Source organism: Triturus cristatus, chromosome 6 (assembly GCF_964204655.1).
Source record: "Triturus cristatus chromosome 6, aTriCri1.1, whole genome shotgun sequence".
NCBI classification, from domain to species: Eukaryota; Metazoa; Chordata; class Amphibia; order Caudata; family Salamandridae; genus Triturus; species Triturus cristatus.
This window is the reverse complement of record NC_140589.1, coordinates 452,538,535-452,563,794: the sequence shown is the minus strand read 5'-3', so window position 1 is coordinate 452,563,794 and position 25,260 is coordinate 452,538,535. Positions and strand designations below refer to the sequence as shown.

Genomic DNA, 25,260 nt, shown 5'->3' with positions numbered 1-25,260 from the left:
TATATGTGTTAATAAATTAAACGTAGGCATGTTTGGAGTGGGATGTCAAATAGAATTTGTTTGTGTAGATGTCTCGCATGTTGCGAGAGGGTGCAGCATTATTTTAACTCTGGCTTGGTCCTTCTTGACTGGTTACTAGGCATTTGTAGAAGTTAGGACCAGACCGTTTAGTTTCCTCTCCACCTATTGAATTACTAAGGTGTAATGATCCCATTATTCGCTTGTTAGCATGGTTCCCCTGTGTGTATGCATGTTTACTCGTATGTATATAAACGGCAGGCAGGAATTGGTGTTTCCAATCACACACGATGGTCCCATATGTAAATGCAGAAAAATTTAGACGTACTTTTTTTTGCCTTAAAATATATTTATTTGAATTAATTGTACATTCAACATACGACATGTAAACTCTACAATAGTGCTAATATTTCAGATTACGTTTAGCTTTCCGAACCGAAAAGATTATTCATATGTTTACAACGCATGTGGTTTTGAATATGTTCCACATAAAGATACATGATTGACACTTTAGTCTTCATTCAAGGAACATCCATGGGTGGCTGAATTTCCACAAGACTTCTTCTGATTGCTTCCTTCATTTCTGCCTCTAGATAGAAAATTTTACAAAGTTGTATTATCCAGTTAAATGCATCACATATTAAATATGTCAATATAGATATTCAATACATTACTAATGTTCATTCAGTACACATGATTCAGGTATTGTCAATAAATGATCAAAGCGAGCTCAATGCAGGAGTCATATGTTCTCAATATGAATTCACTACACATGATAACCATGCTTTATGACAACTGGAAATATGGATCTACAGTAAAACGTTGACACGCCGAAACTATTACTTTACTTATGGCTTTCAAAAATGTACATCATGTGGTGAGATTACAAACATCACGTGACTGATACTGACCCTCAAGAGGATTTGTGCTAAAGTTGACACGCAGCTATTCCAGGCAATGGTGCAAATTAACGAGAAAAACATATCAGAAACGGTTTATGATATTTGCAATGTATTTTCAAATAATCATCTGGTCCAGCTGTATACATGATTTTCCTCACTCAGTGACAATATTTACCTCAAAAAAAGGTGATTTTAACAGGTAGTCTACGGGAACACAATGTCTTACAATACAGAGTCCGGGGTATGGGACTATCATTCAACTCGTTCAAACGTTCATCCTAAGTCATTTGACCAGCATTAAGCAAACGCGCCGAATTAAAATTGCAATTTGCTTCATCCGCTTAATTTTCGAATTGAACATTCAAAGACGAAAGAGTTTTGAATGAGAAAAATCACTCTATATGCCAAGGTTATTATTGTATTTTTATTCTGAAAAACACTACATTTCCATGCTGCAGCTCACGACTGAAAAGGTCAAAGTGTCATTGTTAGTGACCTCTGAGAAAAGGGAGAGAGAAATGCATAAACAGTGGCACTGTGTGGTATTCTAGTGGTGGTAGTCATGACAATGGGCATGCTGGGAGAAGAGCAGGACGGAGACAGCAGGTGATGGCTGAGGTTGTTAGGGTCTTAAAATAAAGACGCTGTTTGGAAATTATTAAAACTGACCTCAGCATCATTTCAATTTCATTTCAGTAGATGAACCTCATTTTGGTACTCTTCGTGCAAAACGGAAAACATTATTCCCTGTCTCAATAAACATAAAAAGGATGCGATCTTCTTCGTATCTAACAGAAACCCCTTCACTAATGACTTTTTCGTCACATTTCCGAAAAATAAAACCTCGGGATAAAAGAAGGAAAAATCGGAAATGGAAAGACAACACTCCTTGCCCTCTGGCCAGTCCTTTTGGGATTACGGATTTATTAATAGTTTATACCTTTATGCTGCCCGCCCCAACCAAACTCATTTCAAAAGATGCTTATCAAGTGCCCTGTCTCTTGAGCCCTGCCTGGCGTCTTGCCCCATGGGTCCAAGTGCTTCTCTTCATGCACACTGGCCACGTGCCTTCGCACCTTCGACCTCTTTTGGGGGGAAATCTTTAACTTTGTAAATAACACGGATATTTCGGTGACAGTACGATCGATCTTAAAGCAAAAATATTTTTAATTTTATAAAATATTGAATCCAAAGAAAATTTAAAAAAAGCCTCCGGTCTACTGGGTAACTAGTCCTAAACTAGAACATTAACCCTTTCATCCAAGGCTGGGGCCTTAAGTCAGATGTCATATTGGATGCCGGTGATCACGATCTGAAAAATGATCTTGGATATTCAATGGAATACTGGCGTTCATTTTCATTCATGATACTTTAGTGTTTGGTCATTCTTATTTGCGAAACATTAGTTTTTCCTCTCTATGCCAGATGAATCCGTACTGCATTGGGGTCAGTAGAAAAAAGTTTCTAATCACTATGCAAGGGTTTGTGGCACATTTGTCAGTGCTGAGTGCAAAATGTCTCTCTTAATGCATTGCTTGAAGAACAGGAAGTATTTGAATATCTTCCTTATCTTCTGAGGATTTTTCTGGATCAAAATTTGAATTAAAAAAGGAACAGTGCCTTGTATTCGTGCTGGCCGGGGATGCACCGGCCTTGCCGTCCAGTGGAAAAGCTTTACTGATTAAAGACAAGTTTAAATACCTGGGCATCATGATCTCCAAGTCAAATAAGAAGTTCCTGGCCAACAATTTATACCCACAACTACAAGAGTTGAGCAGGGATGTGTTACATTGGAGGAAACTGCCACTATTGCTATTAGGAAGGGCAGCCTTGTTTAAAATGATGGCATTGCCATGTCTGGTATAAGTCCTTTAGAACACCCCTTGTAAGATACCATTAGACATCTTTCAGAAGATTGACCACGAAATAAGACCGCTTCTGTGGGACGGGGGAAGCTCCAGGATAGCCCTACACAATTTACAGAGGGGAGTGTTTGAGCGTGGGTTGACAATTCCGGATATAAGGAAATATTACTGGACTGCGCAGTTAGTCATGGTTAATGCTTGGGTATTTGCAGGTTGGGAGGAACCTGCTTAGAGAGTCGATCACCATGCAATGGGACGGGGGGAGTGGGGGGTGGGGTGTGTGGGTGGGGTGAATGTGCGGCTGGGAAGACCCTGAGTAATATTGTAGTAAAACGACACCCTCTGCACACACAAACAGTGGTGCGCATATGGCGGGAGGCAACTAAATACCTGGGCTGGGACGGGAAACTAACCGAAAGGACTCCCTTGTGGGACAGTGATCTCCTGAGGGAGGTTGGCAGACGGAAGGGTTTCAGGTCACGAGGGCTGCTGGAGATTGACCACCTAGGGGATGTTTGGAGAGGATAAACCATTGTTGAATTTGCGGACTTACAGGCAGAATACCTGATTCGTAAGGGTTCCAATATTTGTAATTGAAACATGCATTGCAAACCCACATTTCGATGGTGAAAAACTACCAGATTATACACTGCTTGAAGACAGGGTATTATTAGATCCAATGCCTGATAAGGCCATCTCACTAATAAATAAAAAAATGAATAACACCCCAGACCCCCTTAGAGCTCTCCAAGAGGCAGGAGAGGCAGAGTTAGGCATACTAGAAGACGACAATTTTAACAGAGGCAATCCAGAGTTCCCGGGAGGTGGCCATGAGAGCACGGTTCAGCCTTATACAACTTCATATTTTACACAGATCATATACCTCTAGGGTGCTGTTACACAGAATGGGTTGTTGTGCTGCTACACGTTGCACAAGAGGCTGCGGTGAAGTGGGCACTTTCTTTCATACATTGTGGGCATGCCTCCGAATTCAGCAATTCTGGAATAGGAATATGCGAGTCATGTTCGAGGTGGTGGGTCAGGAGGTCAAACTGTAAGCCTGATGGAATATACTATGTGTGACAGTGGATGACCCGTGGCCGAAATACACACTAATATGGCTAATGGTGGCGAACATAGTGGCCAAAAGAAATATTGCAAGAGCGGGGGGTTACAGAGCAGAAAGTGGACCTCGATTGGTGCTGTACAGCTAAAAAAAGTTGTATACCAAGGATGTGGATGCCCGAGGAAATAGCGGCAAGATATGGGGTTGGTGGGTGGAGTATAGAGGGACCTGAAATGTTTACACGGTGGACGATGCTATGCAAGGGAGGGTTGTATGGAGTCTCAAATTGTAACGGAATGTGGTGAGGATTGAACACACAAACTATACTGTATTGAGCGGACTAAGGATTAAGAGCAATTTTACCTGATGCCCTTACTGATATTTGGCAAATGATTCTGTACACTGAAGTGTGTTGTCAAGTATCTGTTCAATAAAAAGAATCAACATAAAAAAAATCTACATTATCTCCCCAAAGTAAGCACAATATTAGAGTGCTATCACTTTGGGAAGTGAGTGCAAAGATCACGGGAATCAGTAGAAGATTATATAACTGCTTTAAGAAAATTAGCATCCACATTTAACTTTGGAGCAGCATTTTTAGCAGGTTTGTGTGATCATTTTGCTAGAAAAGACTAGAGAATATCTATGGCAAAAAGATGATTCTGCATTGAAGAAAGTTATCTCTGCAGAAAAACCTTATACAAATAGATGTGTTGATGCGATTTGAAAGGTCTCTTCAGTATGGCAGGGGAATAATGAAAAAATATACTTTGTAAAAAGATAGCCCATCACCCAAGAACAGCCAAAAAGGGAGGAGTTAAAAATCTCAAAGAAAGCCCAATGGAAATGTTATTGGTGTGAAAGTGTAGGTCACATGGCGAATTTCTGAGGAATGTCCGGTTTGGAAAGCCCATTGCAAAGCATGTGGGAGGAAAAGTCATCTTACCAATTGTAGACCGGATCGGATTTAAAAGAATGTTAAAGAGAGATCATTTTACTGAGGATGATTCTGAAGAAATAATTTTCCAAATCAACTGTAGTAGTGATGAAGGGCCATTTGAGGAGGGACAGAGTGAAGGCGTTCCAGTCGAAATGTTGTTTGTCTCAGGTGCAAGGGTTTCTTCCAAGCCAGATTAGAGCAAGGTGAATACAAGCCTCACGTAAGACCAAAGGGTTATGAAGGTGAGTCCATCAAATTACTGTGTTATTTTTGGGGAACTTTAGAGTTCGGAGGAAGATTTGTAACAGGGAAAATATGTGTCCAACAAGGATGATTCCAAAATTAGTTGGTTTCATCAAAGGTACCTTATTGTGTATCTTAAACCTAACAAGACACCTTCAGTTAGATTTAAAAAGAAAGCTGAAGATGTTCAGGTTGCCTTTAAGGCTTCCAGTTATGAAGATGAAATTCCAGAAGTTTTTAAGAAAGAATTGGGTTGTCTTAGAATCTACATTCACCTGATTAGACTTAAACCTGGTTTGCTTTGGCCCAAGAGATTGAGAAATGGAAAATGAATGTCATTATTCAAGAAATTAAAGCACCATAACAGATTCCACCAATAGTGGTGGCATTGAAGGCTAATGGCAAAGTAAGATTATGCAGACCTGAGAGGGATTACAAAGTGTGTTATTTTTGATCATTGCTCTTTGCTTAACATTACAGAGATGCCATGCTTACACGGTGGTGCTAAGCATTTTTCTTCTTCAGATTTAACATCTGTTTAACACCAGATAAAACTACACCCACAATCCAGGGAATTGACATAATTTGTCAATCCTTTGGTGGGCACTTTCAAATAAGTGAAGATTCCTTTTGGATTTATTTCAGCAACTTCAGTTTTTTCAGATTGATGAGGTATGTGTTACTGAGCATATATGGTGTTAAAATCTACCAAGATTATATGTTGGTATTAGGTAGGAATTTGGTGGAACATGTTTCAAGGTTGCATTAAGTGCTGAGAAGGACGTGTTTTAGTGGTCTGACTCCTAAGTTGCAAAAAGGCTCATTTGATGTGTCTGAGATTGAGTACCTGGGCCACAATATCACATCAGAAGGACAACAACCCAAGAGAGCACTGGTTAAGGCCATTAAGAGTAGGTCTACTTAAGCCAACAAGGATGGACATTTGACATTTCTAGGTATGTAGAATACTATGGTAAAGGTGCTCCTAATTTTGCTGAAAAAAGTAAAAGCATGATAGTTTTGCTGGGGAAAAAAGGACTGAGTTTTTGCGTGATCATATTTATGAAGAGGGATTTATCAATGTAAAGATGTATTGAGCAAAACACTTTGTTTGAGTAGGGAACCAGGTAATGACAGTATTTCGATACCAGATTGAAGGATTTGGGTGTGGAACTTTTGTGACGAGCAAATGGCATAGGGAAAGCCATTTTATTTATTTTGCATGGTTTGAAAGGGGCAAGGACGATTTGGCAGTATACTGGGCAGAGAGAAAGTTAAAGAAATTTTAATGGGGTGGTCGATTTGCGATCAAGACAGATCACAAACTCCTGAAAGAAGCCTTTGCCATGAAAGGGATTGATTTAGTTTCTAGCAGGATATGCCAATGGGACGTCGCTCTCCAGGAATTCTATTCTATGTTGACATACGATTTTCTAAATTGTGTGATGTCCAAATTGATGATGAAGATTTGATTACAGATGATTTTGATGATGACATTGATTAGGAAGACATAAATCTATGCGCCGTCACGGGCGGCATGATTTAGGAGGAAGAATGGTAAAGAGAGTTAGGGGATAACACTGTTTTGCAAAAGGTGGTTGTCATGTTGAGGGGAGGATGGAAATCTAGGAATGAGAGTGATGTGGACATCAAGTGTTATTGGAGTATTAAGGATGATCTCTCTCTATAGGACGGTTTGGTTTTAAGAGGTGACAGATTAATTGCTTTCAGTGGATTAAAACAACACTTATTTCACAATGCCCATGAGAGTCGTTAAGGTATATCCAAGATCAAGGAGTGGCTCAGAGAGGGATATTGGTGGCCTGGTATAGACATTATTATTGAGAGAGAAGTTAGGGACTGCTGATTGTGTCTTAATAGCGTCAAGAATATAAAGTGCCGAAATCAACCTCCTGATTATGTGTGAGGTAGCGTCTGAGCCGTGGGTAGATAGCACGGGACATTAGGGGTCCCATCAGAGCATCTTCTTTGGATAAGTATGTTTTAAGTTGACTGAGAAGCACTAGTGGTGGCCTGAAATTAAGGTAGTCAATTCTGTAGAAACTGGTGATGCCATTCTGTTTTCTTGATGAATTGTTGGGAGAGAAGGTTACCCCTCCACCATACTATGGTGTACTAAAACAAGAAGGTGGGGAAGAAAAGAGAAAAGACAAGGTTGGCGAATCCTAGGGGATCCTAATGATTATTTCTTAATACCCTCACACATCCAAATGAATGTCATGCTTTATTATAGGGCATGCTCCTCGTAGGGTTGGTGCTGCAATGTCCTATGGGCCACCCAAGAGGACTCTTTTTGGAGATCTTTTTAGATTTAGATGTAATGATGCATGTATGTGTGAGGACGTCCAATGTGTAGGGTAGAGTGGGTTCAAAAATAGTGTGAAAAATAAATTGCAATTGTCTAAGGGATACCAAAATGTATTTAATGTGATTGGTTCCCTTGACAGAGTTAAAACCAATGAAATCAAAAGGGCTCAGTGGACCAAGATACCCTTAACAAGTGTGCATGGTCAGGTCGACATGTTTCGGGCCTGTGGGTCCAACCGGATTCCTGGCATTTCTTCAGGACCTAAAAAGATCTCTACCTGAAGCCTAGGATGTGACGTATAGTGCCAGGTACTCCCCTATAGAAAACTACCTTGTTCTCAGATTGTCCAACATAGATAAAATATAGAAAGGCATTATAAAACCAGTTTTTATAACATACGAAAAGGTGCTTCTCAAGAAGCACACTAATTGCTTGTGTCTCCTCATGGTAGACATACTCATGCTTTTACCAGCGCTAAAACTTCCACATAAAGGGAAAGTGTTCATACATACAGCAGGCCAGGCAGGTGGACACACGTGTAAAAACGACAAACAACATTTTAGACGTACAAAAAATTACACAAACAGAAAAGGGGAAGTGAAATTTCCATAGATGAGTGTAGGGATATTACCCTTTAGATCAATCTGTAAGTCCCCATAGGTAAAGAGCAGCAGTTAGCGCACTGCTGCTAAAGAACTGTTCAAACATAGCAAAGAAGTGTCAGCATTAAAGTGAAAAGGCCTCCAGAGATATGTTACCTGCTGAAAGTTTAGGTTGGTAATTGTACTCACGTGGTCCTGCGTGTGAAGCGCCAGAGACCTACCTCTCCTCTGCTTGCCTGGAAAGGGAATGTAAGGAGGCAAGAAAGTGGTATTTAAAGTACACTCATTGCTGTAATCATAATCAGGTGTTATCAGTGATTGCTCCGGCCGTGATCGCCCAATGGTTGATGGACGGAGCTGCTGTTGGAGCCAATACTAAAGGGGGCTTGATTTGCACGTGCACAAAAATATACGGGAGATATGCGGTCCAGAAGTGTTATCGTGGCCGCCATCTTGGAATGACAGTGTGATACTCTGCTGTGTGGTGCAGAAGGATTTTCTGGACCGTGGCCTGATATACAAAGGCATTTAAGATATACAATACAATTTTGTTTAGAGATTCCTAAATGCTGTTATGGGCCAGAGTGTGCAAACAAAGTAAAGTATTTCAAGTAACCACGCATGAGTAGGTGGGCAGTCCTGACTGAGGTCAATTGGCTAACGTGACTGGAACCTCGTGTGTGCTAGCACGGAGATAGTAAGTGTTCTTACAGGTCCAGAATGGTTAGTGTGGCTGTCATATTGGATCAGAGGTCTGTAAATATCAGCCATCGTCTTGATCCAATAGTAATAAAAAATTAGTTCCCATTGGGACCGTGTCTGTCACAGCTAGTGATGGGCTGAAGCTCATGAGAATTTATCAAATGTGGGGACATACAATGTACCATGATATCGCAGTGCATATGAGGGAATGTATAATGTGGTCATACGCCTCTTAGTGTATCATAAAGAGGTTTTATGAGTGCCACATTTGAGAAAGGTATGACATCTAGGAACTTGAAGATTAATCAAATATGAGGCAGTAGGCTAATGGCCCATATCTCCTCTATGAAGGGTGTGACATACGTAGCAGGGTGTTACAACGCCAAACTATTCACACCTCGCACAAGGGTATATCATCATTTAGACCCTTAGTGTTGGTAGAGAGGCGAAACACCCATTGTTGATCTCTCCTAAAGAGTGCTGTGCTACTCCATAGGTGGTTGGTCTCCAACATTGTCCACCTCAGATTATCTGGTGTGTGATTGAAATCGCACATTTTGGTGGAGCAGCGTCTGTAGCAGATATTGCTGCGATGTTCATTCATACTAATTATACAGGTCTAGTGGTCATTCCCACATAGTGGAGGTGACGGGCAGGTTAGGGCAGGTTATGAGATTTTACACTATTTTTGGTGTTGCAATTAGTGTGTATTCTTTGTGTCCAGATCTGCCCATGCCCCAGCAGTATCTCTTTGGAACATTTGGTCAAGTGGCAAACCCCACAAGACCCACAAGGGTAATGATCCGTGACAGGTGGTAGAGTTTAAGGAGAAGTTTGCATTGGTATCGGCTTGATTTGGGATCTGGTGTGTACCAGAAGGTCTTTCAAATTGTGGATGCACTCAAAAGCAAAGCGAAGTCGTGAATTTTCCAAAGATTCTGAGTGCAGAATGTTCCAGTGTTTCATGATGATGCGCTGGGTGCGATTGCAATTAGGAGTAAAGGTGGTTACACAGGTTAAAACATCCTCTGTAGGTAGGTCGGGTGTTAGTAACCACCTTTACTCCAAAATATAACCGCACCCAGCGCATCATCATGATTAGATCGTCTGCTTTGGTATTCAAGGATCCAACCAGGTGGTTCGCTATCAGGGAAATGACCTGATGCTCCAACCAACTCCAGAGGCACAGATCCTCCTACCACAAGACCCCACTCCAAACTACTTGTGGCAATACCAGATGGCAGTGGTGTTGTCCATGAAAACTTACACCAGCCCCTAGCGGCAGGAAAGCCTTAAGTGGCAGAGGAATGGTCCAAAAATCCAACAGACTGATATGGCACTGGGCGCCCGTTGGACACCATACTTCTCTGATCTCCACATCCCCTAGATAACCTTTTCAACCCAGAAGTGATGCCCCAGTCACCACTGTCATCTCTGAGTGGGCAAGGAAGAACGGCCTGCTGCTGAACCAGTTGGGTTCAAGAAGCCACCACTACAAATTGTGAGCCATCTCTTCTAAAATCTGGATGGCATTCAATAAGATTTCATCGGTGCAATGAAACTTCAGATCCCATCGAAGCACTCGCATGTGCCACCTGGCGTAGTCAACCAGGAAGTTGCAGGAGGCTAAGAGTCCAAGAATCCTAAGCGCTGTCCTCACCGAAATTCAGGTCTGAGGCGGAAACATCATGCTCATAGCCTGAATGTCCTGGACTTGTCACGGCAAAGAGAAGGTCTGAACTGCGTCTAGGATAGCTCCACTGTATGGTAGCCTCTGAAACGGAGTCAGATGCATTGATTGTGTACACCAACGATATCAAGAGGTTCACCATCATCTGTAGGTGGTCTACAACTGACTATAGCGAGCCAGCCTTCAACAGTCAGTCGCTGAGGACAAGGAAAAATTGTGCCCACAAACTACGTAGGTGAGCCATGACCATCGCCAACACTTTCATGAAAACCCTAGGAGTGAAAGTGAAGACAAGGGGGAACACTACAAAATGCAGTTGGTCAAGTCAAGATTTAGTTTATTGGTACCATGGTAAATTAAACTATGGTACATTACTAAATACATGAATTAAAACCATCAAATAATTTTATAAAAAGAAAAATGGAATTAACTGCATCCTTTTATAAATATATACAAAACAACCTTTGAAGGTGTGCTGTGACCACTGCCAACACTTTCGTGAAAACCCTAGGTGTGCTAGTGAGGCCGAAGGGGATCACTGCAAAATGAAAATGCTACGGGCTGACCTTGAACTACAGTTAATATCAGTCGAATTGAGGGATGGGTGTATGAAAATAGGGATTCTGCAGATTCAAGGGCACCATCTGGTTCTCCAAGTCCCGAGTGGCTTATGTTAGCAGTCTGAGTTTGTCCTTTCCCATGAAGACATTCAGCGGTAGAAAGTCCAATATAGTCTGCAGAGTTCTATCCTTTTTCAGCACATGGAACTCACAAGATTACCAATCCTCTACTCTTTCCAAGTCCAGAACCAGCTAAATACCACTTGTGTGGTGCTGGACATACTCCAGCTCTGAGATGGAGTAATTTACTACAGTACTACTGCTATGCGTCCTTTTTTGGCTGTAGTAACTTTAGAAGTGATGTCTGTGAATAGCAATGGGCTTACTCTTTTGTGGGTAGGTGCACGTCCCTCCCTAAACTTCTGCCTAAGCCTCCTAAAACCCCTCCTTACTCCTCCCCTAGACCCCTTCCATTTAATAGTAGGTATGCCCCTTTTTCCAGTCACTCCCTCGGTCCCTAGCACATTTGCTACTAATACAAATGTGCGAGGATCTCCCCATATAAAAGTTAGGAAAAGTGAAGGTGGAGAATTACACTTGTGGGTTTGTGAATAGCATTTTGTAGTACTTTAGTACTACTAAGTGGATACTCTATCTACCTGCAGATTCCTCACCTATGGAATGTCCTTTCGGGCTCTAGACTGCAGTGGAAAAACTTATTTGATAGCTCCCTCATGACAGCATGGGACGCTGCTTTGTATCAGTGCTAGAAGTGACATCTATGTGATGTTGCAGGAACCATTAAGGGTCCCCACTGTAGAGACAACATCCGTTTCCCATCAATTTTTTTTGTGCTGCAGAAGCAGGATGGGAATTACATCAGATTGTGAAATATAGTGCAACAGCATGAGACATTGGATCTTATTAATTGACCCATAACAGATGGGGAGTTAAGTTTGGTTTGTGAGAAATCTACAGTTAGAGTATCCACCAGAAAGATCATTATCAAAGGTAAATAACTTTTTCTTCTGATGGATACCCCTACCTACATATTCCTCACTTTCTGAGTTGAATCACAAGCAACACCATCCCCGGGATGGAGGACTTGATGGACGGGTTACACTAGGAAATCCTGTGGCACAGATAGGGCGAAATGCCATCCCTCCTCACCTTCAAATTCAGACAATAATGCTTGGTGAAGCAGGTCAAAAAGTCTGCTTTGCAAATATCGCCTACAGGGACTCCCCATGGACACAGCAGGTGGTGAAGCGTTGACCCTAATGCCCCTCATGGACTCCTTCTGGAACACTGCATAGCAGATCTTAATACAAATATAATCCATCAGGATAAAGTTGTTTTTTTTGCATTACTTTTCCCTTCCTTTAGCCTACATAACCATAGAAGAGCTGGTCGTCCATCAGAATTTCTTTTTTGCAGTCGATATGAAAACTGACCACCCTCTTCAGGGCCAGCTTATGGAGCCTCTCTACCTTCTGTGGGGGATGAGATTGGGGTGGAAGGAAGGGAGTGACTCACCACCTTAGCCTTAGGAAAGAAAGCATAAGTACGAGATTCATGAAATGAATCAGAAAGTCATTATGTACTTGGGGGAGATGAAGCTAGCCATGTCCGATAGTACATGGATATCCACCTAGGAGACAAGTGGCACCAAGAAACTTCAGTGACAGTCTCCCAGAAGCCAAAACATTTTTAGACCAGGTTTCCAGTCTTTCTGATTCTCTGTTTTCAGGTGCAATGGAAATTTTAGAAGAGGAAGATACCTGGAAAATTAAACTGTCAGGGAAGAGTACTCCGAAAGAAACTTGGGATTACCTGGTGCTGGCCTGTATCTCTTCACTGTGATCCTTTTGACAGCTGGAGTGGACAAGGGTTTGGTCCTAGGGCAAGGACATGATCCAGAGCGGCTTCATTACATGGTAGCAAAGGATTGGCTGGTTGTAGCACCTCCGTCATTATGTTAGCAGTAGTCTGTACTGCAGAATGATGTCAATCTAAGTTTTCTACCTTCTTCCTGATGATGGCATGATAGGAGGCAAATCCTGGGGGAAGAAGCCTGAGGGGAACGAGAACTCTATCTAGGATGAGATGTCTAGTCCTTTGGCCTCTGCATGGTATTGGAAACCCTCAAGTACATCACGCGGGTCCCCAGCCTCATCTGCGTCTGAATTCATGACAAGGACGTTGTATAAGGAGTAGTCTTTCTACTGGTCAGAATCCCTTTCAAAGGGCCACAGGGCATGCAGGTGCTACTGGGCCCAACCGTGGGGGCTATGGTCTTTTACTAGGGATCCTGAATAACTGGGCCAAGTACATCTTCTGCACTTGACTCTCAGGGTTGCATGGTCAGAGCAGTCCAAGGCTCTGAGTGTGTGGATACAGATTAGTGAACAAGGGCTTACAACTCAAAATGCTCGGAGCAATAAATACTTGTCCAGCCAAATTCTCACTTTTATGAAAAAAGAGAAGTATTTTATTTCTACTGCTAACCATGCAAAGGAAGCACTCAACATACAAACACAATTACACAGTCCATAAATGGCAAAAGGACATTAGCGGTATCCCTCTAGAACAGCACCGGATTCCAAATTAACCCATCATATCTAATGGTGATAATATCTTCATTCACCAAGAGTGTGCAAACTTGAATAACACCCGCCAATACAATGTTATTCCAAAAAATGGAATGGAAGTAGAAAACAACAGCACAAGTAGCACCACTCAACAAATGTCCAAGTATAATGTAAATCAATCCATATCCATAAGGTTTCTTTTCAGAGCAATCTTCTTTATTTCAATTGTTATGTACACATAAAAACAGCCAAAGCAGCCGACGCGTTTCGTCCAACTCGGGACTTCTTCAGGGCAAGAGAATCGCTGTGTAGGTATTAGGAATGGTTGCTAATCTTCCTTCTTCTTTATCGCTACAGTCACGGTCTCTAAGAGATATATCTATGTTGTAAAGAAGGATATGTGCCTTATTTCCAAACTCAGAAGTATAGTAAATAGTGTGAGGTCACTGCACCAGGTCCTGACCTTCCGTCCTTAATCCTATTTCAATTTCGTCCAAGAGTGTGAAGGGTAATCTCCCTCCCTCGAGTAATATCAATAGTTCAGATGCTTTGTGATCCTGGAGTCGTACCTGAATGAGATGGCAGGCGACTCTCGCCTGCCATCTCATTCAGGTACGACTCCAGGATCACAAAGCATCTGAACTATTGATATTACTCAAGGGAGGGAGATTACCCTTCACACTCTTCGACGAAATTGAAATAGGATTAAGGACGGAAGGTCAGGACCTGGTGCAGTGACCTCACACTATTTACTATACTTCTGAGTTTGGAAATAAGGCACATATCCTTTTTAACAACATAGATATATCTCTTAGAGACCGTGACTGTAGCGATAAAGAAGAAGGAAGATTAGCAACCATTCCTAATACCTACACAGCGATTCTCTTGCCCTGAAGAAGTCCCGAGTTGGACGAAACGCGTCGGCTGCTTTGGCTGTTTTTATGTGTACATAACAATTGAAATAAAGAAGATTGCTCTGAAAAGAAACCTTATGGATATGGATTGATTTACATTATACTTGGACATTTGTTGAGTGGTGCTACTTGTGCTGTTGTTTCCTACAATTACACAGTCCTCCTTTGAGGCCGGGGCTCAAGTGTCCCTGTCTCACTAACTCCTCGATTTAGTGATTATGGTTATTCCCCAATCACTAATGATAACATCCAGGTTATACCCCACTAGCAGTCCAAGTATCAAGCGTCCATTACAACTGATTTAAAGTCAACAGTGTTCCAGTGCACTCACAATTGATTTGGCAGCAATCGGAGTACTGTCCACACTAGCTTGCAGAGGCTCCTGCCCAAGTCAGGTGAGTTGCTCACATGAGGATACAGTGGCTGCACTCAGTGGGCTTAAAATATCTCCCTTGTGGTTGCACTCCTGCAGCAATGGTACGTTTCCTGCAGCTTTAGTGTTCACACACTTCCGATGGGGTGGATGGCTATGACTATCCTATTTTTGGTCCCACTTGGGTCATGGTGCTTCCACAGCGGTCTCACTCATCCAATGGGGTGGAATAGGTCACAGTCCTTATCGCTCCGGGTGTCCTATGGGTCTCCACCGCTTGCTGTCCACAGACTCAGGCCCGGTCAACACGGCAAAGTTATCCATTGCAGCCCCTTTTGGCATAAGAGGTTGCCACGCCACTACCACACAAGGCTTTGGCCCTTACCGCATGGCAGTCTTATACCTTGGCGGCCCCTCCTGACATATGAGGTAGCTGCACAGATACCATACAAGGCTCTGGCTCTTACCGCATGGCAGTCCTTACCATGATGGCTCCTCCAGGCATACAGGGTTGCCACACCACTAACACACAAGGCTTGTGCCCTAATCCCATGGTCGTCTTTAATATTGCTATCTTCATAGCAGCACACTCCTGGCAAACGGGGGTCGCCGACTCAGTCCTGCACATGGGTAACAACCTTATTGGTGCAGCAGCCTTTTCTTCAAACCTCGCACAGAGTCCACTCAACAGGGCTCCCCACTGGACTTTGCTCCCTCCAAAGCTCTCCTCTTCCTCAGAGGGTACACTGGTCTTGGCAAGCAGGCAGGCACTGGTGCCCCAGGCTCCAGTGCATGTGGTCTTGGATTCCGTGGGTGATGTCCCCTTCCACGGCAACCTGATATAGGCCAAAGGTGAGTTAAGCACCCAGCAACCGAACTTTAAAAAGTGAGTGAGCATGTAGGCCTCACTCGAGTGACACAGGTTAAAAGGACTTGTTCACTCCTACTGATCACTACACAGGAATGCGGCCACTAGTGTGCTCGTACTGCCTAACTCCTTCTGAACCTAATTACCTATACCTCTAGTTACTTCAACACTTATTCATATGAAGTAAGATAAACGAAAATTAATACGTTTACCTAAGCAGTAATTTCTGCCTTTTATTTATTTTTTAATTAATATCTTTGATCACAAAAAGAACACATAATGAACTACACGAAATACCACATTAGTACGTACACAATGAAAATGAACAACGTGAAAAATGTGTTTTGACATACAATTACAAATAAACTCATAATAATCAAACATTGAAGCAACCAAATGAAATGTCACAAAGAACAATCATTATATACACAATCCGAAATACAAAGTTGTCATACAAATTGATGAATTAGACAACTAACACCCTTATATTTGGAATAAATCAAATCCTCTGAAATATCAGGGACACAACGGGGTATATTTGCAATATTTAACCAAGGAGTTGAGTTCCTTTGTCTGCCGACGCATTTCGAGTGCCGGTTAAATCAATTGCCGCACTCTCATCAGGGCTGGATTAGTCTTTCTCACGAACAGACTGATTGTGACAAAAAGGGGGGGGGGGGGGGGGGGGGGGGTTGGGGAAAAAACAGAGTTTAAGTTTTTATTTAAAAAGGCGCTTTCCAAAGCCCTAATTCTTTCTCTATCTGCACAAGTTGGTGGTCACATACCTGCATTATGCCGATTAAATGTAACCATCAGCAATATGTAACAAGCAGTGGTTGCCAATCTGCAATAAAATACATTATGAATAATTTAGCTCATGGGGTGTAATTCTTTTGTCTGATAGCTATGTCTGGGGACAAGGTGGGAAAAAAGGGTTACCTGGTTTTCAATATTGCGTGGCCAAGACGATTTATAAACAGTAGACAGCAATTGCAGATCTTTACTTCTGCAAGAGAAATAATACATGCAGTTTCGCGGTGTCTGTTTAAATGAGTTTAAAACGTGACAACTGAGCACAAATTATTTACTCACTCAGGGAGAGGGGCCCAAAGGCGTGGCCCCACAGAGGAAGTGTTGTAACAAATGACGGTCCTTCACTCTCTTTAAAAATAGTTCGTGGCTGCAGGGGCAAAAAAATGTAAGGGTTTGTAAAAATCGTTTTTGGCTGAAAGCACTTGGATTCAAGTGCAAACTATGTTTTGCTCACCTAATAAAGCTTCAGGCTCGAGGTTTCAAGTGGGGATTTGTCTCCATTATTGCTAGCAGCTCGCCGAGCTGATTGACACATCATGTGATGGTGCATCAGTGTCACATGATGCGTTTCTGACCAATCACAGGAGGGGATGATCTAATTGCATTTGCAATGACTTCTGGGAGATGTAGTTTATTGAAGTCATGTGTCTCAATTCATTTGCCCAAAGTAAAACTTTTCAATATCACAGGTCGGTTGTGTTTTCCAACATCTCGATATTGATCCCATTTTTACTCTTTCCACAACCATGAGGACAGTGGTGGCAGCCCTGATCTTGGCCCGTCTTAAATATGGGAACTTGCTCTACATCGGACTTCCGGACTCACTGTTGAGCTAACCCCAGGTGGTGATGAATGATGCAGCCAGGCTAATCTTCAAGCTACCCAGGCGCACTCTGGCATCTCCCCTACTGCAACAACTACACTGGCTGCCCATCAAGCGGAGGGCCAAATTCAAAGGCCTATGCGCTGCACATAGGGCCCTATTTGGTCAGGCACCCAATTACATCAAGGAAAGCCTGGAGAAATACGCCCCCTGCCGCTCACTAAGGTCCTCCACAGAGGGCCTTCTAAAATGCCCACGATTCAATTACACCACTAAAGGCGGCCGAGCCTTCTCGGTTCTTCATGCCGCCACTTTGAACAGGCTGCCTGGTCAGCGTCGCACTGAGAGCACCCTTCTTCCATTCAGGAAAAAGCATAAGACCCTTCTATTCACAGAAGCCTGGGCATAACACTCCCCTTGGAACTTCCGCTGTTCTTCTTGAAGTGCTTAGAGACCTGCAGGTATTAAGCGCTCTACAAGTCAAACATAACATTGACCAGGAAGAGGGGAGGTCGCAAGAACAGACCGCATTAAAAACTCGGGTCAGTATCCTGGCCAAGGTCAGGGGGTCTGCTCTGTACAAATCTGCCAGAACCCCATCCGGGCCCTCCCCCATCCCCCAGCTGTGGCCAAGATAGTTTTGCGTACCTCTTCAACTTTAAAATGCAATGGGACTATCTGTGGCAGGCAATATCCCACTGTGGCTCGGACCTCCTACATCATCGCCACTGTACATCCCTACAAAATGGAGAACCCATCTATCAGCTGCTATAGTACAATCTGTTCTAGCATTTGCTGTATCTGAAATAAAGGGGCTATGAACCACTTCCCACAACTTTGTACTATCTGTCAACACACTTTCCTGATCGAGGGTCGCCCAAGCATGGCCCTAATGGTCTTCTTCCTCTGTTCGATTGCGAGTTTGCGGGCCCTCCTAGAGGACCTAACCGTTAACTCATCCCTAGGGCATTGCTTAAGGGCAATAATTAAATTCTTGTGTGCCCTAGAGCATATACCATCGAACCACCATAACTCCTTAGAACCCTTGGACCTGCTTTTAATAGTTAAGCCATTGAATATATACTTTGCTAGTTTGTCAAACGCATCTAAAACCACTTTATTCTCTGATCCCATATCCAAACAAAGCAGGATTTCATCTACACACTCTACATATAGGCTACCTAAAAAAGTCTCTGGTAATATCTTTGCCCATTTGTGCCTGCAAAGATGATCATTTGTAGTAATAACAGAATTTGGAATGCCTCTGTCCTCCCCTCCATGGACTTCAGAACAGTGAACCAACTCAAGCGTTAGACGGTTATGATCGCTGTGGCTGGACCATCTTATGAATTGCTGTAACAAGGGGTGCAGAGATCATTATAAAGTCAATAATACTAGAGAAACACCTACCTATAAAGGTGGGGACTTGTGTATCCGTACCCTACTGTTATAAACAAAATAAATTATTAGCCGGAAGGTGCTCTTCTAATAGATGGCCTGATTCCGTATGTTCAAAATGGTGCACTAGAGGTACAGCCCAAATGACAATGATGTGTGTTAAAATGGCCTACAATCATGACCTCGTATTAGGAATGTTGCCTCTTACCATATTGTTCAAGAAACCTCTCCAATGCTACTAAATGTTCGGTGACAAAGTTTCTACAATACGAATTTTAGAAATGTACAACTAACAGAGGGGGTCGATTAGTAAACAGCAGCTCTACTGCTAACAAATGAGCTGATTGACACTCTACAGTTCTAACGGCGCAGGTGAGTTTAAGTGAGACCAATATAAGAAGACCTCCCTAAGGTCTACCCACGATAGAAGGAACTGCACATTTAAAAAAACATAAGTTAAACCATCTAAATAGAAAGTCTCAGTCATATTCCATGTTTCCTGTAGTGCAATTATATGACAGCACACAAGCAACCTCTGGCATAATATATCATCGCCTTCAAATTTAAGTCCAGCTATATTCCAGGACAAGATCTTTATACAGGAAGATTCTGGGAGAACGAGGTTGGTTTAGGGAGGGGGATAAGAGCGTTACGTATCTGGACCACAGAAATTGGACCCTGCAACTCAGCCCCCGCAGAAGGCAGTCAGTCATTACCATCTAGTCCATCTTGATCTAACAGAGGATCAAATCTATTGGTTAGAGGAAATACAAACCTACCAGTATCCCCCTTGGGCCACTCTAGCTGGCTTGAAACAGGCTGGCTGGGGCAGTCAGGGCTAGAAAAGGAAGATGGATAGAAATACTGCAGGGGGACAACCTTAATTGAGGTCTTAGAAAGGAAGTCTTTACTCATCGTTCGGTAGCACAGAGGGCTAATATGCCTGCTGCAAAGAACGTGCAGATCACAAAGTGCATATATAACGTAATATAAATAGGTCAGTGGGTTACTACTTTTGTCAGAGAGACCATATTGTTGCTAGCTCTTTATGAGTTAAAATCTTGATGTAGAACAGTGAGCAAGTAACTTATCAAAGAGCTGCATGAAAACTGCAAGTTATAGGCTGGCTGGACCGTTATGATTTACCCCAGTTTTTCATTACTGTAATGTTGTATGATAGGTTCATTTGGGTAGAAATCAATTCTTATTATTGAAGAGAATCCCCCAACCAGGTTTCTGTCTCTCCTGGCCAAGCACTCAAACTATTCTGCCTACCAGTATGGGTTACCTGTGTGACTCCTATACCTTCTTGTCCTCTGTCTTATGTAACATGTCACTGATTGTCTCTGTATAATCTGTGTGATGTAAAGTGTTCTCACACCTTACACTGGTAGGAGCAGCGCTATAAAATGAATTAAATGCATCTGAGAGAGAGTGGTTATTAAGTATTTTGTTCAAACCACAGTCTGGGCTCTGAAGAATTTAGGCTTAAAGTCAATGAAACTGGGCATGGGGGGGGTCTCTCGGAAAAATGCGCGAGTTGCTTGGGGCTTAGTAGCTCGCGATGATTTTCACTGACCAGAAGTAGCTCTCACTACACAAAAGGTTGGAGACCCCTGTCTTGGAGGCTAGCATAAAAGTGCTCTCAACTAATGATTTGGCGTGAGCAGGATGTCTTACATTAATTACTACACAGTCCCCTGCCACAATTTTCCTCGCCCTGTGACCCACCCAGCCCACCCTTCTGGCCATTATAATGTGGGGGGACAGGCAGTGCCCATTTATCTAAATTTCTGTCACACCAGTGAGTGACCTTATGTATAAGGTCCAGTGTAGTATTTTTTTTATCCTTGTGTAGTTGGAGGAACTCCAAATAAAATTGCCACTAAGGGCGCTCATTCAGAGGACAATTCTAGTGAAGTCAGGAGACCTACGCCGTGCATTAGGGGTAAGTTCGTAGACGATAAAATAACTTTAGTCCCTTATAACAATGCCCCTATCACATCATGCACCTGGATGACGGTGTCCGATTTAATTGAGGCCTAGGTATTCCCAGACCCTTGAGTCTCCATCTAGGTTGAAGACTTATTGCGATGATGAAACGCCTCGTTTGAGCTACAGGATACATCTGTAGGGATCCTTGTACTGTTCTGGCCCACATGTGTGTACATCCACACGACTGACCCCTGGAGCCATGGGGTTCGTGCCAAGGGTTTGAGATCCAGGTGCAGTCAGAGAAGGACTCTAACTTCGCCTCAATACCTTCCAGCTGCAAAAGAATGGGGCATATCAACATGTTGAACAAGCATTCCAGCCTGGGGAGTAAAATATCTAGAAATTGCTCCAAATCTGTATTAACCGGTAGGGAAGCCTTGCTCTGTAATTGAGACCGAGTTTCTCTTTTTTTACCCCCAAATCTTCTTCCTTTTTGTAAGGGGCCCATCTGGGGCGGTGTCCTGTTCTACTGTTAGTTGCCCCTTGTTGCCATTAGTGCAGTTGGTGGCCATGGTACATAATACTGGTGCACGCGAGGATCCGGAGCCAGACACTGCCCTTGCTGCCTCATGAGTATCATGGTTATCCGACGACAGCAAATGTTGGCTGATCTTATCTGCTCCCAGGGATAGCCTCCTTTCAGTCATGGCTATCTCCTTAGAGATAACGTTGGCTGCCCTAATTAAAAAGAGTCTATAGTGGTAACGGTATCCCCCCTGTAAGCCCAGCAGGTAGTTTCCTTTTGCCCATTGTTGGTGGCCTACAGTAATGCTAGACAGATCTTAAAAGTCTGAATGACCTACCCCCAGCGGCAGGTTGTACGGGGCTCAGAGAACAGACCAGTGGGGGCAGAGAACTTACTCTTCTGCAAAAGGACTACCAACTAAGAGACTACCAGATGTCAAAATATCTACAAAAATTAAAAGAAACAGTACCTTGTTCTTTACGACAGGCAAAGAGACATGGCCCGGCCCAGCCCAGGTCAGTCACGGACAGGCGCAGATGGGTCGCTCTTGGCCTGGGTGTGTCCGGTGCTGCGGAGAGCCTTGGATAACTTTAAAACTAGCTCCTCCTGGCACGAAGCAAATTCGGGCGGCTTCCTCTAGCGGCGATACCTGGGGCTCGTGGTCCGCCCCTCTATATTGCATACAACAGCTCCCACACTGCGGGAGCTTTGGAGGACTTTAAAACCAGGGTCTCCTGGCGCGAAACAAACTCGGGCGGCTTACTGCGGCTCCATGCCACGGCTATACCAGAGGCTTGTGGTCTGCCCCTCTACGCTGCATACAACGGCTCCCAACCAGCTTGTCTCTTTGGGTATCATAACTATTTTAGCTGGAGCATTATGTTATGAAACCGTCCATTTGATTACATTGCTCTAGTGTGGCGGATCAGAAAGTCGTTGTTTCTGTGCTGTATCTTTATTGGCAAGGATGGCAATTTTACATCACAGCTCTTAAAAAAACTGAATTAGTCTAAGTCTTAGCGGGGGATAACTGCACACTGCACTGTTTCTATTGTGGTATCTTTTTTAGAGGAGTGTGGGTACATTGGTTTTTGGTCTCTGTTGTTCCTCCTTCCTTGATTTGGCTGATTACCTCATGATGCATGCCCAATTTTTTTGCTGGTTTTGTAACCCCAGGTTGCTCAGTGATTTGTCAACAAAATGAGGGACTGGTGGGTAAGTTTAAAGAGGTCCAGTGTACATACCCTAACGACTAGTAGTACAAAAAGAGTACAAAGTTCCTCTGATCAGAGAAAAATATATAAAGGTGGGAAAGGTTATATTATCAGTAGGACTGTTATGTGTCACGAGGGGGGGGGAAACCCTTTGTTGGAACTAGGGCTCTCACACACCCAGCAAGCTAGGTGTCATGCTTCATCATTTGAGCCTGCCCCTCGTCAGGTCGGCGCTGCAATTCCTGACGGGCTCCCAGTAATGGGGCTCTTTAGCGGGGATCTTCTGTTCCTGCCGAAGGGTGCTGTGGGGGTAAGGGGCCCTAGAGTGTGTAGATGTAGTGAAAGAATTAAAATAGGTACTGTTTGTCCACGGAAAAATATTTATTAAAGTGGTAAACAGCCTAATTAAAATAAGTGAAAAATGAGGTGGGTATAGCCACTAGTGGTTATGTTGCTAGTTATGTATGCCCTACACTCAAGAAGATCAACATGTTTCTTGCCTAAATAGCCAGCAAATGGTCACGGCAATTCATCAGGATCAAAAAAATATAAACTATCTACAGCGAAGGTGTGTGGATTCTACATACCTAAGAGGTGCTCAGAAGTAACCTATTGTACTGACAAGGCAATCTTGCAGCAGTGACCGGCGGGTAAAAGGACTCCAACGTGGGTCCTGCGTCGGTTGACGCTCGTGCTCAAAGACCTACCCCTGCCGCCGGACCTGGGATGGGTGATTTGCCCAGCTGATCTTTGCTCACCTGCTGTGTGATCCATATATCAATTGACAATGGACTGATTCGATGTCTCCTGATTTACTTGCTCATTTTAGGTAAGGAAGCTGACAGGCTTGTGATTTTCTTTTGGTGCTCTTCCACAAGTTGCCCTCAAATTTGCTTCCTTGTGGGTTCTTGGGCACACAGCACATGGCAAGAGTCAGCTGCTCTCAGCCTTGTATTGACATGCGTGCCACTACGACACTTTTCAGTGCCTCACTATGCCTCTGCAGTGTGATGGTGATATAAAGGGGGTTGCTACTTTTGTAAGTTTTGGTTTGCTTTTACTTTTTTCCAGACCCTTTGTGGGTTAGTGATAATCAGGAAGAAGAAGGTCCTGTTGGGTGCCAGCCATCATCTGTAGAAGGGGATGGAGTGGGTAGTTCACCAAAGTCCACTCTCATGGTTGTCTTACCACTCTTTAATATTAAGCTCCTTCCTCACATATGATATATGAAGCTGAATTTGCCCAACCGGGTTATGTTTTTAGCTGATGGATCGCCCTCAGTCTTGGAGTAACCATAACTGTAGCTGCTGGTGGGGCGTGGCCAACTGCCGGGCATGGAGGACGTGAGCTGAAAGAGCTCCGTTCCATACCCTGACAAATAGCGAAATATCCTGAACTTGCCGGGACCTGCACGGCTGGGTCACCCACCCTTCGGCAGCGCACCACTCCTGGAACCGATGGCTGTGTTTTAAGCTCCGTAAACTTGGCGGACCTTCACTATATCCGTGCTGCTCCTGAGTGATACCGAGGCCGTGGAATGACAGAGGGCGGAGCCGCGTCTGCTGCGTGGGGCTTCCGCTGAACATCGCAGCTCCTGCCGTAGCAGGTATGGGCGGCATCGTTGTAGGAGATGCGGGCACAGTTTCTTGCAGACGATAATTCCAGAGGCGACTGAGGCGGACGATTGAACGCCCGATCTGGTGGGCGTCAGCAATGGCTGCGAAACGAAATTAAAATGGCGGATGCAGTCGGCTGTGCACTGGACCAGCGCAACCACTGGTGAGTGCGGGAGGCGCCGCGGTGAATACCTGACGATCGGTAAGCACACTAGCATTGCAGAGCGTGGGGGCTACGGGTGCCTCCCCCTCCTAACTGTCAAATATCCTGGCGATTCCGATAAAGCCTGCGAGGGGAGGCATTTTGTGTGCACCCATGTAGAGACCTCTGCTCCTCAGCTGGACGCCGCCATAATCCCCGCTGACTACAGTGGACATAACTTGCACAGAGACGCCCTGGGGTAAACTACGCATGCTACATCTGCCTCACGTGCTGACTGGGGTGAAGTTTCCTATCTACTGGCTGCACTGGCTGTAGTGGAGTGTCCTAGACTAAGCTGGGGATGCATTGATACCACGACTGTTGAGATTGATCTATTGTTCGTTGGCTGTGAGAAGACAGGCATTCCTAACGGTTCACACAGGGAGTGCGAGACCGGTGCATGACTGGGTATGTGAGGTCGTGCCACGCGGCTGCAAGCATAGTCTGCTTACACCTTTGACCTGAACCTCCCTGTGCGCATATACTTGCTAAGTGAAGTGCCCTGGTGGCCCCCTCAAGTCAACATACTGGAGCAGACACAGACGGGCGGACGCCGTGGCACTATGGGACGCACTAAAAACAAGCAAGTGGACGCGATCCCTGGCGACGATATGCATTTGGCAGTGACCCCCTCCAATGCTTCGGACAATGATGTGATACCTCACACCGGGATGGATCCCCATGATTCTAAGCTGGACTTAAACCTGAAGGAGATACGCGACTCACGAACTGCGCTGGAGACACAAATGGGAACAATGTCCACCAACCTCAGTTTACTGCAGGCGGACCACAAAAAGCTTGCTGACAAGGTCAAATCGAATAAATTGGTGTTGGACGATCTCATACCCCAGCAGACCATGCATTCCACCCAGCTCGAACAATTCCAACGTCAACTGAAGGGCTTGCAGGACAGAGCGGATGATGCGGAATGGAGGTCCTGCCGCAATAATGTCCGCATACTTGGAATTCTGGAGCGCAGCGAGGGATCCAGCCCCACACAGTTTGTAGAGGACTGGCTGAGAGACCATGTGGCGAAGGAGGGCTTAACATCTCTGTACAGTGTGGAGTGG

The 25,260-nt window shown here is 44.0% G+C and overlaps 1 protein-coding gene across 1 annotated transcript in view; it reads right to left on the bottom strand.

Annotated features, from left to right (window-relative positions):
- Positions 1-346: 346 nt before the first annotated feature.
- ZNF451 (zinc finger protein 451) overlaps positions 347-25,260 on the bottom strand; it is a 641,645-nt gene continuing 616,731 nt past the window's right edge. Inside the window, exon 14 of the mRNA XM_085610887.1 lies at positions 347-607. Coding sequence (XP_085467013.1) covers positions 540-607 — 68 coding nt within the window. The 3' untranslated portion in view covers positions 347-539. The remainder of the gene's footprint in view (positions 608-25,260) is intronic.